Below are 16,246 nucleotides of genomic sequence, written 5' to 3' on the forward strand. Positions count from 1 at the left end.
ACATTTATTAGATTCATAAACTATCCTGGATTTTAACCAAACTTTTACAGAAGCTTCTTACAATCAGAAGATTGTATCAAAAGGAATATTTCTATTGAGTTTTTTCCTCATTTTTGTTGAGCCTGCGATATTCAGCAAAAGTAGGCGAGACACTGGGTATCGCGGAACCCTTACAAATTTTTTTACATAAATTGTCATCCTGATTTTTTTTTTTTTGCAAGTGTCTCATCCTGCCTTTTTTTTACTCAAAACTCCTATCCTGCCTATTTTTTTTCAAATTTCATCCTAGCCAAAAAAACATCATCAACCAGGATATAAAATTCCAAATATTAATTTATCATTGTTTATTATACTCATATCAGTTGAAATCTCAAGCCACTGTTTTGCATGTTGACAATATGTAGGTCATGTCCCAACAGAAAATCAATAAATATGACATTACAATGTACTCTTAGCACAAACACATAGGGTCACAGTGAAATATACAACTAGGGCAAGAAACTATCAGTTATATCAAACCAGTTTGACTAGATGTGTCCTATATATTGACAATGTAAATGACATAAGGACCTGCATGGGTTTTTTAATATCTGTATTCTTTAAATTTTTATGACATTTTCCTTTTATCATGTTTTATGGCCTTAAAAATAACTCTCATTCTGTAAAATGTTTTTTATATATAAAATATATAGTCTTTCTGTTACAAGATTATTTATCAATTTTGTACATTGATCATTATATTATCAGTATTGCATTACAGTTACTAAAGTTACCTTTTCAAGTTATTTTACACATTTATTATTTATACTTTTGCACCGCAGTATTCTCTATATTTTATTTTATTGTTCATTTTCTTTTTCTCTATTTTTTTGTTGCTATTACATGTATTCTCTATTCTGTAAACCCCATTCTGACCCTCATAGGTAAACTTCTATTGTATGAATGGGATAAACTGACCTTTCAATTCTCAAGGCTAAATAAGTATTTCATAGGCTAAATACAAACTTACCTGTCAAGGTAGAAATGTAATCTGAGTGATACCGGTGTTAATCAAGTCACCATAATACTTGTACATGTATTATGTACTGTACTATACCATTGGTAAAATCTGGTTATAAATGTTGTTCATTTATGTTAATTTTGATTTATATTGTTCTGAAACTTCGTAGTAACATGATAGACATATTGCACACTGCAACGAGTCGAGGAGTAAATTCTTTAATCATTGAGGACCATATATATCAGAAGGTAAGTGTCCTGACTCCTGAAACATATCTAACTAATATACCATAAAATCGTGTACAGCCAGAGTCACCACGGATTCTATTGTCAAAACACAGAACGAGCATAACCATGTGGTAGATGTCTGGAAAGACAGTGGGTACGGTCAAGGAAAAAGTCTGGAGATGTATCTTGTAGGACTTCTTCTACCCGTGGTGAGCAGGGGACATCAGTTATATACAAGTTATGATTGATAATTCATTAAATTGTAAAAGTGGCTACCTAAGGAGGTCTTTAATGATAAATGAAAAATAACATGACTTGGATTTAGAGTTCATTCATTGGCACTCATACCACATCTTTTAATATCTATTCACCTGTAATTTACCTGTGTAAATGAAGAAAAAAATCGGCGCAAATGAAGTGCTGATCGGCGCAAATGAAGTGCTGATTGGCGCAAATGCAAAACGCTGGATTCCACCACCAAATCTAGTGTAATATGATATTTATCCACTCTCGACAGTTAAATTTTAATTATTTGAAACGGTCGGTGAGCATCGCGTTTTAAATTTGAAAATTAAACTCTCTCAAGTAGATAAATATTGTATCACACTCGATACGGTGGTAGAATCTATATACATCTGTTTTGTACATTTATATCTACATTATATTTATTTTATTAATTGAAAAACTACTCCTGTACAAGAAATTATAACAACTAAATAAATAAGATAGAAAATTAAATATATATTTAAGTATTGATAACTTTTTTCTTACAGGGTCTGAAGAAACCATATAACCCCATAATTGGAGAGACTTTCCGATGTTACTGGCATCACCCCAAAACAAACAGTAGAACTTTCTATATAGCAGAACAGGTAGGTAAACAAAAAACATTGGTTCTATAATTCAATAATATGTAGTCATCTTTACTATAAAGTTGACAGAATTTTTTATAGTTATATCATATGAATCAAAATTAGAAAAAAATGCTCAGTTTGTGTCTGTTTATTTACCAACATATGTCAACAAAACTGCCACCTTGCCTGACTTAGGGTGGATTTCCCACATGACACATGTTTAATTGACTCTTGAAGTCCTCTTTATTTAAACTGAACTCAGTTAAGTCAGTATTGAAATCAGTAAAATGCAATTTAAGTACATGATAACTCATTCTAAACTATAGTATATTTAAAAATAAAAACCAAGCATGTCATTTAGAAGATATATGCATTTATTCTGTTGAAGCTAAGTTCCCCATTAGGATTTTAAGAAGATAACATGATGCTTATGTCAATAACAGTTTTTTTATGCACCCATTTTTTTTTTTTATTAAGATTCTATTAACTAACACATACTTTAGATATGACTTTTTTTTTAGTTCTTTAAATACGTTACATACAGTATTTTACTATAACTTGATCAAGGGTTTTACTCTTTTGAAAAGCACTATAATTCTTGTAGTATTTTTATACACCTGTCAAAGTTTTGAAGGGACGTATTATTGTATACAAATGTCCAGCATCTGTCTGTCTATCCTCTGTCCAGATGTTGCACCGTAACTTGAGAACCGCTTATTGTGGGGGTTCTACATGTCATACTGCATCTTAAAAACCATTAATGATTATTGCTTAAAACTTAACACACTTCCTAGTTATATAAATCTAAAGATCTGTATATTTTTTGGTAATGATTACAAATTTTATTTTAGTGTTATTATGTTTTTTGTTAAAAAAGTTTTTTTTTTTTTTACATGTCCTGCATGTATCCCAGAAACTATTTATGATTATTGTATCAAACTTCACACACAAGACAAGGGTGTATTATGCGCTCATGGCACAGCTGTTTATTAATTACTTTGTGATTATTTTCCAGATTTCCCATCATCCACCAGTCTCAGCATTTCATATAACAAACAGACAAGATGGCTTTAGTGTTAGTGGTAGTATTCTCGCCAAGTCAAAATTTTATGGTAAGAATGAATAATACATTCTTCTTGTTTTGGAAGAGTGTTGTAAAATTAAGAGAAATCCCAGGGATCAAAATATATTCTCTCATCAATCTTTTTGATAATGCCAAACTGACTCCATTGTATCTGGATAGAGTACTTGTCTTGAGTGTGGAATTTTATGAGTTGGTAGTTTCAAACCAAATAATATAATTTAAGTATTTGGATTCTTCTCAACCAAGTAAACTGCATTTAGAAGAATGTGTGCAAGTAGTGTTACATGTAATAATGCTTCCTTTAGTCGATTTATCAATTTGGAGCATATTTGTGTTACATTACAATATATATATACAATACATCATTTGATGTGAAAGTCAGAGTATCATAACACAGAATCAGATCATCTCATTAAGTTACAATCAATAATTAAATATAAATGCAAATTCCTTTCAGGTAATTCATTATCTGCTGTTCTTGATGGTACTGCTAAACTGACATTTTTAAAGAGAGGAGAAGATTACTTCATCACAATGCCATACGCTCATTGCAAAGGTTGGTTTTAGAAAACTAGACAAAAAGTAAAGACTTTTCATTGGTTGCATATTTTAATGTAAAGAATATAACTTTTCTTACAGTTTTTAAAATCACTTTTTGTATTGAAAATTAACATAGGATAGGATGTTTATGTCTAAATATACAATAGGATTGGATACAAGTTATAACAACTTAAGATAGTCCTCTCAATATAAGTACAATATACAAAATTTCAAGATGACAGCAATTATATATATCAGTGCAATATGAAAAATATATACAATAGATATATTATGTTTAAACAATATAACAGTTGGATACGAGTACATTTTAAGATACAGCAATATTAATCAAAGAACCTTTTTGTATGGCATATATAACTATGTACATTTCTGAAAAGGATTGTGTTTTGTTCACAGTAATTTCGTCTGTTCCAAATAAAATATGTTCTATGGAGATATCAGCTAAGTGTTGAATGTTTTTAAAGAGCTGATTTCTAAAGTTTATGTAGAGTGGACATTCTAAGAAAAAATGAATCGAATCTTTTAATGGACACCCACATTCACAACTTGGATCATTTACTAAATTAACTCTGTATAAATCAGCTTTTAAAGGACTACATCTGTGTCGTAATTTTGTCTGTAGTATATTTTCCATCCTGTTTCCAATGAAATGATATTAAGTTACCAAAAATGAAATATCATTTCTCTGGATGGTGTTTTTGAAATTTGGAGATGATTGTATGGATCTAATATCCAATGGTCATAAATTCCATGCTCGAATTGAAGAAGGGAAAAAAGATTTAGAAAATATGTCCAATCTACATCTTGGCATTTTTATGCCCCACCTATGATAGAAGAGGGCATTATGTTTTCTGGTCTGTGGCTCCGTTAGTTTTTGGTCAAGGTAGTATTTGATGAAGCTGAAGTCCAATCAACTTGAAACTTAGTACACTTGTTGCTTATGATATGATCTTTCTTATTTTAAAGTCAAATTAGACTTTTGACTTCAATTTCACGGTCCACTGAACTTAGAAAATGAAAGTGGAAGTTTCAGGTTAAAGTTTGGTCAAGGTAGTTTTTGATGAAATTGAAGTCCAATCAACTGTAAACTTAGTACATATGTTCCCTATAGTATAATTTTTCTAATTTTAATGCCAAATTAGATTATTACCCAATTTCACGGTCCATGGAACATGCAAAAGGATAGTGCGAGTGGGGCATCTGTGTACTTTGGACACATTCTTGTTGTTATATGCATTATTAAGAAACTTGCTACAAAGTTATATATTTTGATTAGTGGGTTTTATTATTATCTTTTAGTGTTTTCACTGTGTTATATTAACAAAATTATTTCAATTTTTTATATCTTAGGTGTTTTATGAAAATAAACACCACTTTAGAATAATTGAAGACCCTATCATAAATCACCCACTACTATATGAGGTTTAGTTTAAATAAGTGTAAACAAGATCAGTTTGTATTATTTGTCATTCAAAATTATCCATTTTCTATGTTTTAAAATACATTTGTGTAATTTAAAAAAAAATGTAGTTCAGAAAAATATGAAAAATCTGTTTACCATCCGTCATATTTATATTTTGGTCATGATAAAGTTCAACAATCAGGGAAAGAGGTATACAATTTCCAATGAAAATGGTTTTAAAGGACACAATCTGAGGAAAACAGTTATTTTTCTAGTACGGTTTATAAATATTTTATTTGTTTTATTTGTAGGTATTTTGATTGGTACATTGACAATGGAAATGGGAGGAAAAGTAACAATAGGTTGTCCTAAAACAGGATATAAATGTGAAATGGAGTTTAAATTAAAGGTAAAGGAGAACAAATTTAATTGCAAGGAAAAATGAACATTTTTGTATAAATTTTAAGTTTTACAAACAAAAATTGAAAACTATCATTTGTCCAAAAAACTATTAAACAACCATTGATTATTATTATGTACTGTAGAAACTAAAAAAAGAATCTTTCAAACATTACATAATTTTATAAATATATATTTGACAACCCTTTTCAATGGTGAAAAGTTTTTAAAATTTGGTATTAATCATATTTATCTTAGTTTACATTTGTTTTGCTAGCATCCATTAGAAGTGCAGTGTATGATCTAGGAAGAACACATAAGAAACATCTCAATGGTTCCTTGTCATGATATATTCTGACAAGCTTAAATTGTGCAACATAAATTTAGAAATTGACAATGAGGGTCTGTTGACAACAAAACTTTACCACAAAAGAAATGATTTCAGCTTTCCAATTGTACACTTTTCATTTCTAAGTAGCAACATTCCAGCAGCACCTGCATACTGGGTATAGATCTCTTAATTGATACGATATCCCCATGCTTGCATTTCCTATCATGATTTTCTTGATAGAGGGTTGCTGCTCACAAGTAAACTATTAAACCAAGAGTTCCAAGTGGTTAGTTGAAATCATCTTTTCGTAAATTTTACAGACGCCATCACAAGTTGGTTGACCTTTAAGGAATAACTGATTCACAAGTGATAAGGATATGTTCCATATTTCATAACTTCAATCCCCTCCCCCTCCCCTTCAAGAATGTATTCTACTAAATTAGAATATTTACCGGATTTGTTATCACATAAGCAACACGACGGGTGCCACATGTGGGGCAGGATCTGCTTACCCTTGCGGAGCACCTGAGATTACCTCTAGTTTTTGGTGAGGTTCGTGTTGCTTATTCTTTAGTTTTCTATGTTGTGTCATGTGTACCATTGTTTGTCTGTTTATCTTTTTAATTTTTAGCCATGGCGTTGTCAGTTTATTTTTGATTTATGTATTTAACAGTCCCTCTGGTATCTTTCGTCCCTCTTTTATCATGGTCAAGTATTATTAAAGATTTTCATGTTTATACTTTTAGCCATTTCTTGGGAGCGGTGAAGCATCAAATAGAATTGTGGGTAAATTCAAATGTGGGTCAGATACAATAGCAACACTCGAGGGACACTGGGACCAGGAAATTCATTATAAAGATAAAAGTTCAGGGGTAAGTGAAAATAATGTAATGACAAACATGAAAAATAACTCAAAAGCCATTACTCAAGGCATGCAGTATTGTAACTAGAAAGCACATTGTACTGAGTTCAAACTTGATAGAAAACATTTTCTGAGTGATTGGTTTAAAAGCAAATGTGGATATATTCATAGGAGATAAAATTATAGAATGACTATGTCAACAAAATACCACTTTTTTACTATGAATATAATACTGGCTGTTCCTGTGAATGTTTTTCAGTCTTCAAATTTATTTAGTAAATTTGGTATTATAATACTGTCTTTTTCCATTTAGGATGTATCATTATTCTGGCAACCAACACAAGAAGTGAAATCTCAAAGATTAAAAAGATTTACAGTCCCGTTAGAGCTGCAGGGGGAAATGGAATCAGAAAGGTTGGTTATTTATATGATTTATTTAGATGTTCATTTCTTACAAATATTGTCTTTTGACAAAAATAAATAAAAATCCCAGATACATGTTGTCAAGGATTCCAGTGTTACAGTTGTTTTTTTATTTTGTCTTTAAAAACATGTTAAGCAGATAAGATATACAGATAAGCCAGATACTATCATGATACAATATCACATTATTCTTGAATCAGCTATTTAGTGAACATTTCCATTTTGAGAACTTTTTGTGAACTTTACAAGCAGAAACATGGATAGCTAGCAGAGGAGTCATGTACATACTTGTTTTAGATATATATAATTTTCCTTTTTTGGCAATGATTGAATATAATAGTAAAAACCCTGGAATTATAATGAAGCTCAGGTGTTACTGTGGCCACTGTAGATTAAAAGTTTCAAATTACACTGTTATGTGGTTCCCCTGACAGAGGCAGAACCTACTGAATAGGTAACAGGTTAAGCTATTAACTTCTTGTATGTAAAGAAAAGTAGCCTCAAGAGTATAAATTTTAAAGCTCAAATGAAGTTTTCCTGAAATAGGTGTAAAATGATTGTCTAAGGTCAAATTTGGCAATATTAAGAGATCTGTATGACCTTGAAGCAACTTTACAAATGAAATAAGTGCCAATATTGTATCCCCTTATTCAACTATTAAGGGAATTATATACTGTGGATTCATTTATATTCTAGTGTACCAATTTTCACGGTTTATAAGGTATCTAAAGCCTAAGCAATAGATTCTACATTTCCTAATCTGCGTTATATTTCAGACTTTGGAGGAATGTAAGCGAGGCTGTGATCACATGTGATATGAAATCCGCAACAGATGAAAAGTTTATACTTGAAGAGCGACAAAGAACCGAAGCTAAGGAACGCAAGGCAAAACTGTTGGACTGGGTACCTTCATTGTTTGAAAGAGACGTTCTGACTAGTGATTGGGTCTACAAATTCATAGAGTAAGATATTATGAATGCCACATAATTGATATTAAACTCTCTGAATATTTCTAGAATTTAGACTTTGTGCTTCTGTTATTCCTAAAATGTTATGGAAATTTTATTGTATAAAAATAAAATGATAATTGAGAGTAGCAAAATAAGATTAAACTATACTCCATGAAAAGGGGAATGTCAGTACTAGTGTTTGGGTGGTGTTGAGCAGCTTTCATCATTGCAATTTCAATCACAATTAAAATTTATTGATTTTTCATAATTATTTATGATTATTTTCATGTAAATTTGTAGACAGTTCTGGTTATTTTGGGGGCTCAGTAAGGGATGAGGATCTCATCTTTGCAATGGTGTTGAGTTTTTCCCCTTGGAACATTACATTAAGAGGGGATGGAAAATTATCTCCTCCTGCTAAAACTGCTGAAAAAAATAGGGCAGATTTTATGTAGAATCAACTATTTCCCTATATTGGTCCTTAGAGAAAGGCTAGGTTTTATGCTTTACTTCTCTTCTGGAACTGAGATATTTGAAATTTATGACAAATTAATTTCTAGTTTTCTATTTTTTTACATAGTATGAGACCATGGGATGTGAGTAATGACTTGTGGCAGTATGAAGTGGACTATAGAATTCAGACCTGGACCAAACATAGGACCCCAGTCGTTAGAACGTGCAGTATTACCAGTCTAGAGAAACAACCTGATAGTCTCAACTCATCCATTCGGAACACTTCTATTAGGAGGCTAAAGGTCGTAGGGGAAGAAAGCGAAAGTTCAGAATGTCCAGAAGCTGAACTTCTTCAAGATAGCGATTCTTCTGAAAGACTTCCTGGGAAAAGTAGGTTAAATTTTAAAATTATTTGAAACTCATTCAAGCTAAATGGAAAAGAGATGAAAGGAGTAGGTAAGGGCAGATTTTGACCTCAAATTTCAAGTTCATCTAACGAAAGATTTTGGACACTTTTTAAACACTTAAGTGTCTATTTCAATTGATTCAGTTAGTATATTTGAAAGATTTTAGCTGATTAAGTCATTAAAAACCCTCCGATTCAAGCAAAAATATGAAAAATCTATCAAATATGCAAAAAATTGTCACTTTTCAGATGGTTTTTGTCAAAAATGAAAGTGGCCGCATCCTTGTTCATCCTCAACCTTTATATATGTCATGTATTATCATTAAATACAACTTACATTTCAATATGACAAATGAACACGAATGCGGCCACTTTCATTTGAGACAGAAACCGTCTAAAATTTAACCAAAATGCTAAAATTATGAAGATTTCAGTAATTTAGCATGACTTTATGGTGTTAGTACCCAATATATGTATTGTCAAAAACATACCATATTTGTGTAGCAGAAGCATTCTACTTTCCAATAAATAGCTTAAGGATTACATTTTCAAAATTTTGCAAAACTGCTATATTTTGGGCCAAAATGGGGTCTTACTGAACCTACTCCTTTTAAAAAAAATGGTAGATTGACATGAAAAACCAACAAATTTACAAAATGCTGAAAGACCATGACAAATTCAAGACTGAAACCGGAAAATATTATGACAATATAACTTTATTTCTTAAAATGTTACGGTAGTAACAATTTTTAAATCTTCTCTCTCATTTTTTCATTTAGATGGTCATATACTTTTGAAGTAGTCTGAACATAAAAATATGTGATTTTCTATTGCTGTAAACAGATATACATGTATATTTAGCATTGTTCACTTAATAGCAATCATCTCTCTAGTGTTCCATATTTCTCTATGGAAAACAAGTATTAACCAAAATATCAAACTCTAAGGGAAACTCAAAAAAGGGTGGAAGTCTGTAAAATCTGAACAAATTAAACCCTCAATTACATCAACCAACAGCGTGAATGTCAAACAACTGTTTTATTTCTGACAAAGAATTTATTCACAATGAATTGTGCTATTATAAGAATAATAAAGGTAGGATTATGAAAAAAACCTTAAACGACAAAAATAAACAGGTGCAATGCCAATGTAACAGTCACCAATTGGGAAGAAGACAATTATTGAAAGGTCACCTTTCAAAGGTCATCATTTATTTTTTCAACAGTGACCAGGACCATGCTGCAAGGTCTAAAGTTTCAATATGAATGACAAAATCATTGCTGAAAAGTCATCATTTAGTTTTCAACAGTAACCAGTACCATGCTGCAAGGACTTCATTTCAATATAAATGCTGAATCGTTGAATTAAAATCAAAAAAAGTATTGGTAATATTTATGTTTTTTTTAGATCGTAGAGTTCAACGGTCATGTTCTAGTAACAGAAACAGACTGACAGAAGAGACCATAGTTAGACAGCTACAACCTCTAGTGGAAATTCAGAAAGAATTAAGTGATAATATAAAAAGATTAAACTCCAAGATCTCAAACTTGTCCCTAAATCAGCCGGAAAACAACAGCATGTTTAATGTTGGTTCCCATTGGATAATCCTGGCTGTGGTTTTAACATTTCAAGTATTTTTGCAATGGTTATTCAGGTGAATTATTTGTTTACACTACAAATATCATTATCTATTAATGCACCGTGCACCAATCTATCGGCTCTGTATGTTTGATAATCATTGTAAAAACATGTTTGGTAAGTTTTTCTTGTATTTGGGACCAAAGGTTAAAAACCATTCTGTATTTTGTACTAGCTTATTTTTTTGTCTTTTCTGATCTTTTCATTAATCAGAAACATGCCTTAAGAAACCCTTTGATAATCAGATGTGTCAACCAGACAGCTATTATTGTGACAACATTGAAATTTTGGTCGACAAAATGTAGTATAATTTTACTTCTTCTGCATATTGTCTAAATGAATATACAATTTCTCTCTAGTGAATATATCATTTTACAGCTATTTTAAGTTCAAAGATTACTGTATCAGTATATAAATTTTTGACATTTAGGTGCTGTACATAACCTTAATCAAGGGCATACAATATTTGCCAAATAAACTACATTTTAATGCTTAAGTGCTTCTATGCATTAACTGATTATGCTATTACATGTACTGGGACCAATGCTATATAGAAAACAGTGGGATATGGGTGCTTAAACTTAGTGGTTCATACTGCAACTAGTCAATTTTTAACTGTCATATGTTATATATTCTGAACATAAGCTTGAATTTACAATTAAATGCAAGTCTTTTATTTTCTCATGTAGAGTTAATTGTCATAATTTAGACTTATTTTCTTTCAACTGATCAAATCTATTCTAAGAACTTTAATGAATAAAAGTGATAAGGCAGAACTAAAATAACAATTTAAAGGTCACCAGCATTGAGGTCGTGCTGAAGAAATTCAGTGCCATTTTAAATTATTTATTACATGACTGTATATCATTGTAAGACTTCCTAAATATGAATGAAGTATTTTCCACTGGTGAAATATTTGCCAATGGTCATTAAACAAACAGCAACCAACAAATCATTGTTTCACTATTATCAAATCTATGACGATTAACCTAGAACATTTTGATATACAGATATATGTATAATTAGCTCCCTTTACACCAAATACAGTAGACCTGGTCAGTTGAAAGAATGTTTTCTTGAAGAATCATTATATTGTAGCAACATGAATCCTACATGTACAAGTCATTGGTGGCAAGAGTTCTTGGAATGTGTTCGGTCAAAAATTTCAAAATATAATCATGAATCAAATACCTTAATCCTGAGCTTTGCTACTCTTTAAGGGTGCTTTTATTAATGCATTTAGTTAAGCCTTAAAGCATGTATACCTCATCTCCTTATTTTGTAGTTATAAAAAAATATATTCAATTTATAAAATTTAAGGATGAAAGTTTTAAATCATATGCTCAAAGTAATGTCAATGTTTGAAAATATGATTGGAAATTAAATCTTAGTTGAAAATCAGAAAATCAGAATATAAGATTAATATTATAAACATGTGCAATATTACTTGACCTACCAGATATTTTCATATTTGTTTTCCTTTATGGCATATAGACGCTTTTATGCCACACTATTGCCTCGCTGCATAATACTGACTTGTAATGTCATAGCTTGCCTACTAAAATTCTGTATTATATTTTGAATACCTCAGAACAGGCTTTCAAAGTTGTGAAAAGGGCATTTATGCACATATAAATTCATCATAGATTACCGGCTCAGAATTTTGTACGCCAGACATGTATTTCAACTATAGTGTAGTAAAGTGTATATTTAAAAAAAACATACTTGAAATGTATAAGGTCCCTATTGTATAAAATCCCCGGTGGATATTAGAAAGGCTAGCAGTATGTGAAATTGATTCTGTGTGCTTTAAATAAAGCATTCAGTCTCTTCTGGTACCCTTGTAATCCTCTAAGGTTGACTGTGTTATATCAATAACCAGTGTTATGATATTATATCAAATAATATTCAGGAGTTATTTACTTTTGTTTTTTGGCTTCAAGATAGTTATTGCATTTCAATATTAAAACTATGTATATGTAATCATTTATCATGTGTGCTTCAAAATCTTTATATGTGAATGTAAAAATTCATTCTTTTATTTGTTGTTTCAGAATTGAAAAGGCCTACTCGACATTTGTTCATTCTATATTATGTTTTCTCATTGGACTTAGTTAATTTAGTAAACTTAAACCTTAAAATGAAATTTGTCTGCTCGTACTAGGTGAAGATTCAGAAGTGGGATGCTATCAAATTAATTCCATATTTAGTATATCAAACATACCTTAGTGTCTTTCATGAATTGGGGAGGAAATTTCTAAAACAGAAAAAGGGCTGTAAATTTTTGGTAAGATTTCTTGCTATGACACGTGTACCCCTTTCCTATTAACCAAAAAACATAATAAATGTCTTTAGTGATGTTTATTTTATCTTACTCCACTGTTAATGAATGTGTATAAGTATGAACAATATTTAGGTTAGAGTAATATATATTCTTTCTTTTTATTTGAATATAGTTAAGATAATTTGTATGTTTAAATTAGTGTTGTCAACGGTTAACCGGTTAACCGGTCGAACGACCGAATACCGAATACCAAAAACGCTAACCGGTTAACCGGACTTTTTTTCAATTTTAATAGTTTTGATATAAATTTGCATGGAAATCATTGAATAGTTATGTTTTATTTAAAAAATGTCGTCGTAGTTATTGATTTGACAGATCAATTGTCCAGTATATTGATTGCTATTGTTGATCCTAAATACATAAAATTAATTAGAGCTCGGGGCAGGACCTTAAAGAAACATGATTGGTAAACATGTTTTTTTAACAATAACTTTAAATCAGAGATGCGATTAAATTTTACTAATTAGTTCATTATTTCGTTTTTGATCTAATTTTGTGTAAACATGTAAATGTGTAAACTCAGTAGTGCAAGGTTTAGTCTTTCTTTAAACGAAATGCTGCCTTAGAAAGTGTGAAATGCAAACTAATGTGAATGTACTCAAGGTATACGTGATAGTACGAGTAACATGCTTAAATAACAAGCAAACAAAGTAAAGAAACAGGTCGTATGTTGAGCTATAGTTATTAATTTCTGTGTCATTTTAGTCTCTTGTGGACAATTGTTTCATTGGGAATCATACCATATCTTCTTTTTTTTATAATTAATTATTTCAAATTGAAACGCTCCACATTATTTTCGAAGACAATGATCGGTTTCAGACAAATTCAATTCTACGAGATCAAGACGTTTTTTTTTTTTATATATTTTTCAATTTGAAGTTGGTACAAATGCTATAGTTGATACGGTGTATTTGTTTATCAAAAACCAAACTTCTCCTGGAATCCTCACAGACAAGCCTTATAATGCCAAAGGACAAACTTCAATTCTTTAATCGTAGTATTATGACTTGGATGAAAGGTTGTCAAATTGACACTTATACCACATCTTATAACTATGTGTACATGTATGGTACTATTGAAAAGGCTTTCAAACGACAACTTAAAACTACCGGTTAACCGGTTAATCGGTCGAACGATTATCCGAGTAACCGGTTGGGCAAAAGTGTACGATTTGACAACACTAGTTTAAATAGAACTGATACCATTTGTAAGAATGAATTTTTGTCCTATATATCTATTTATTTATTTAAAATATCAATTGTTTTGCTTTTATATCTTTAGTTTATTTCTATATCTGTGTATATTATTAAGTAGATCTGCTTGTGTTCACATACTTTACAATAATGTGCAATAGTAAAATATAAACTAAAATATATGCTGAAAATTGCTCTCAAAAATAATTTTGTGAAAGGTTGAATGAAGAAATTTTACTTTACATTTGTATTGATATTTAATTAATATGTCAGATCTCTGTTTAAGCAAAAAAGAATGTCAGCTTTTGAAAAGTGCTATAGGGACTTCTGTATGATCATATATCACTTAATTCATCAAAAAGGTCATGCAATAAATACATTAACCTGTGTTCAGCTTAAGCAGGTGTTGATTTATGCAGGGTTCCATTTAGACAGGTTTCAGTTTTTTTAGCTTGTAACGTTTTGTCGAGGAGCTAAACATTAGGAACCTACATTTCATTGACAGCGTTAACAACTTCAACATTTAAGTTCAGTCTGTGGTAATGTTTATCTTAAACTTTGATAACTTTATCAAACCTCATTTGAATTGTATAAATCTTGGGTAGAAGCTATTTAATGATCAAGAGACAGTGCCAGTTCCCAAAACAAAATATTTCCATATTTTCCTGATAATGAGGGAGAATTCAATGAATTTATCCTGATTTTGTTGAATATTCTTCTAAAAGGTCTCCAAGAACAACAAAGAAATCTGCTCTTGCTGTATGTCCATAACAACTGATATGTTTTATTAACTTTTATACAAAAGCTCAACAAGATTTTATTAGGCTTATTGTTCTTATGAGTTCCACAGAAAATAAATCACACTGCAGGTACTACTAAACATGTTGCAAAACCTCATTCAAGTTACAGTTATTTCTGCTCTAGAAGTTATAGTGCTATTTTATTTTCTTTGTTATTATTAGTTAATATTTTTTTGCATACCATTATTATTGCAATGGGATCAAAACTTAATTGTTGTATTATTCATTGGTGGTTCTACAGAGGTCATAAGGGTGAAAGTTGGAGTGAAAATGCAAATTTTTTTAATTTGTTTTTTAGAAAACAATAATCCTATTGGTGTGAGCCAGTTTTTTCCGCTCATCTTAATCCTACACTATTATTTAACATCATATCTAAGTCATATGACAAGTGTATACTAAGAGTGATGAAAGTTGTCAAACAATAATGAAATTTACTATTAGATATATTAACCATATTAACTTGTAAATGCCAAGACTTACTTTCTGAAATGTATGGTTAAAAAATATGTTGAATATGATATATTAAATACCATTAAATTCTAAATTTACCATTAAATTCTAAATTAGAATCTAATGCATATGTTTGTGAGTGTAGATATATTAATATAAAGTTACACATTGTAAAAATGATATAATATATTCTATATGTAGTACTATAGTACTATATATTATGTGTTGTAATTGTTGGTATTGAAAGTATTTGGGTGGAATATAAAACCACCATAGCTGATGTTATTGAATTTTGTATAAATTATGAAAATATACTTATTTGAAAATTGTTGATGTTTTTATAAATAACATGATAACCTGTTAAAAACCTGGGCAAATATGAACAATTCTTTTTCTTTTCTTTTTTTCCCCAGTCATTGTTTTAGTACTTTGGTTTTAGATTTAAAATCTCTCTTTATTTCAATCTTTTTGATATTTTTAAAAAAAAGCTGTTGATTTTAATGTATCTTCTTGAAATAAAATATTTAAATGTAAATTCTGATCTGTACAAAGATAAATGAATAATTAAATATATGAATTTATATTTGATTTTTATACGATCGCAAATTTTGAAAAAATTTTCGTCGTATATTGCTATCACGTTGGCGTCGTCGTCGTCGTCGTCGTCGTCGTCGTCGTCGTCGTCGTCGTCGTCGTCGTCGTCGTCGTCGTCCGAATACTTTTAGTTTTCGCACTCTAACTTTAGTAAAAGTGAATATAAATCTATAAAATTTTATCACAAGGTTTATGACCACAAAAGGAAGGTTGGTATTGATTTTGGGAGTTTTGGTCCCAACATTTTAGGAATTAGGGGCCAAAAAGGGCCCAAA

General features: G+C 30.4%; 1 protein-coding gene across 1 annotated transcript in view; it reads left to right on the forward strand.

Moving 5' to 3' along the window:
• The window catches only part of LOC134685077 (oxysterol-binding protein-related protein 8-like), a 62,981-nt gene extending 47,017 nt beyond the window's left edge, over positions 1-15,964 (forward strand). The window contains exons 13-21 of the mRNA XM_063544485.1: positions 2,001-2,099; positions 3,097-3,193; positions 3,623-3,721; positions 5,440-5,537; positions 6,605-6,730; positions 7,034-7,134; positions 7,920-8,105; positions 8,674-8,936; positions 10,360-15,964. Coding sequence (XP_063400555.1) covers positions 2,001-2,099; positions 3,097-3,193; positions 3,623-3,721; positions 5,440-5,537; positions 6,605-6,730; positions 7,034-7,134; positions 7,920-8,105; positions 8,674-8,936; positions 10,360-10,610 — 1,320 coding nt within the window. The 3' untranslated portion in view covers positions 10,611-15,964. The remainder of the gene's footprint in view (positions 1-2,000; positions 2,100-3,096; positions 3,194-3,622; positions 3,722-5,439; positions 5,538-6,604; positions 6,731-7,033; positions 7,135-7,919; positions 8,106-8,673; positions 8,937-10,359) is intronic.
• The last annotated feature ends 282 nt before the right edge of the window (positions 15,965-16,246 follow it).

The sequence above is a fragment of the Mytilus trossulus genome, chromosome 9 (genome assembly GCF_036588685.1).
Source record: "Mytilus trossulus isolate FHL-02 chromosome 9, PNRI_Mtr1.1.1.hap1, whole genome shotgun sequence".
In the NCBI taxonomy this organism is placed as follows: Eukaryota; Metazoa; Mollusca; class Bivalvia; order Mytilida; family Mytilidae; genus Mytilus; species Mytilus trossulus.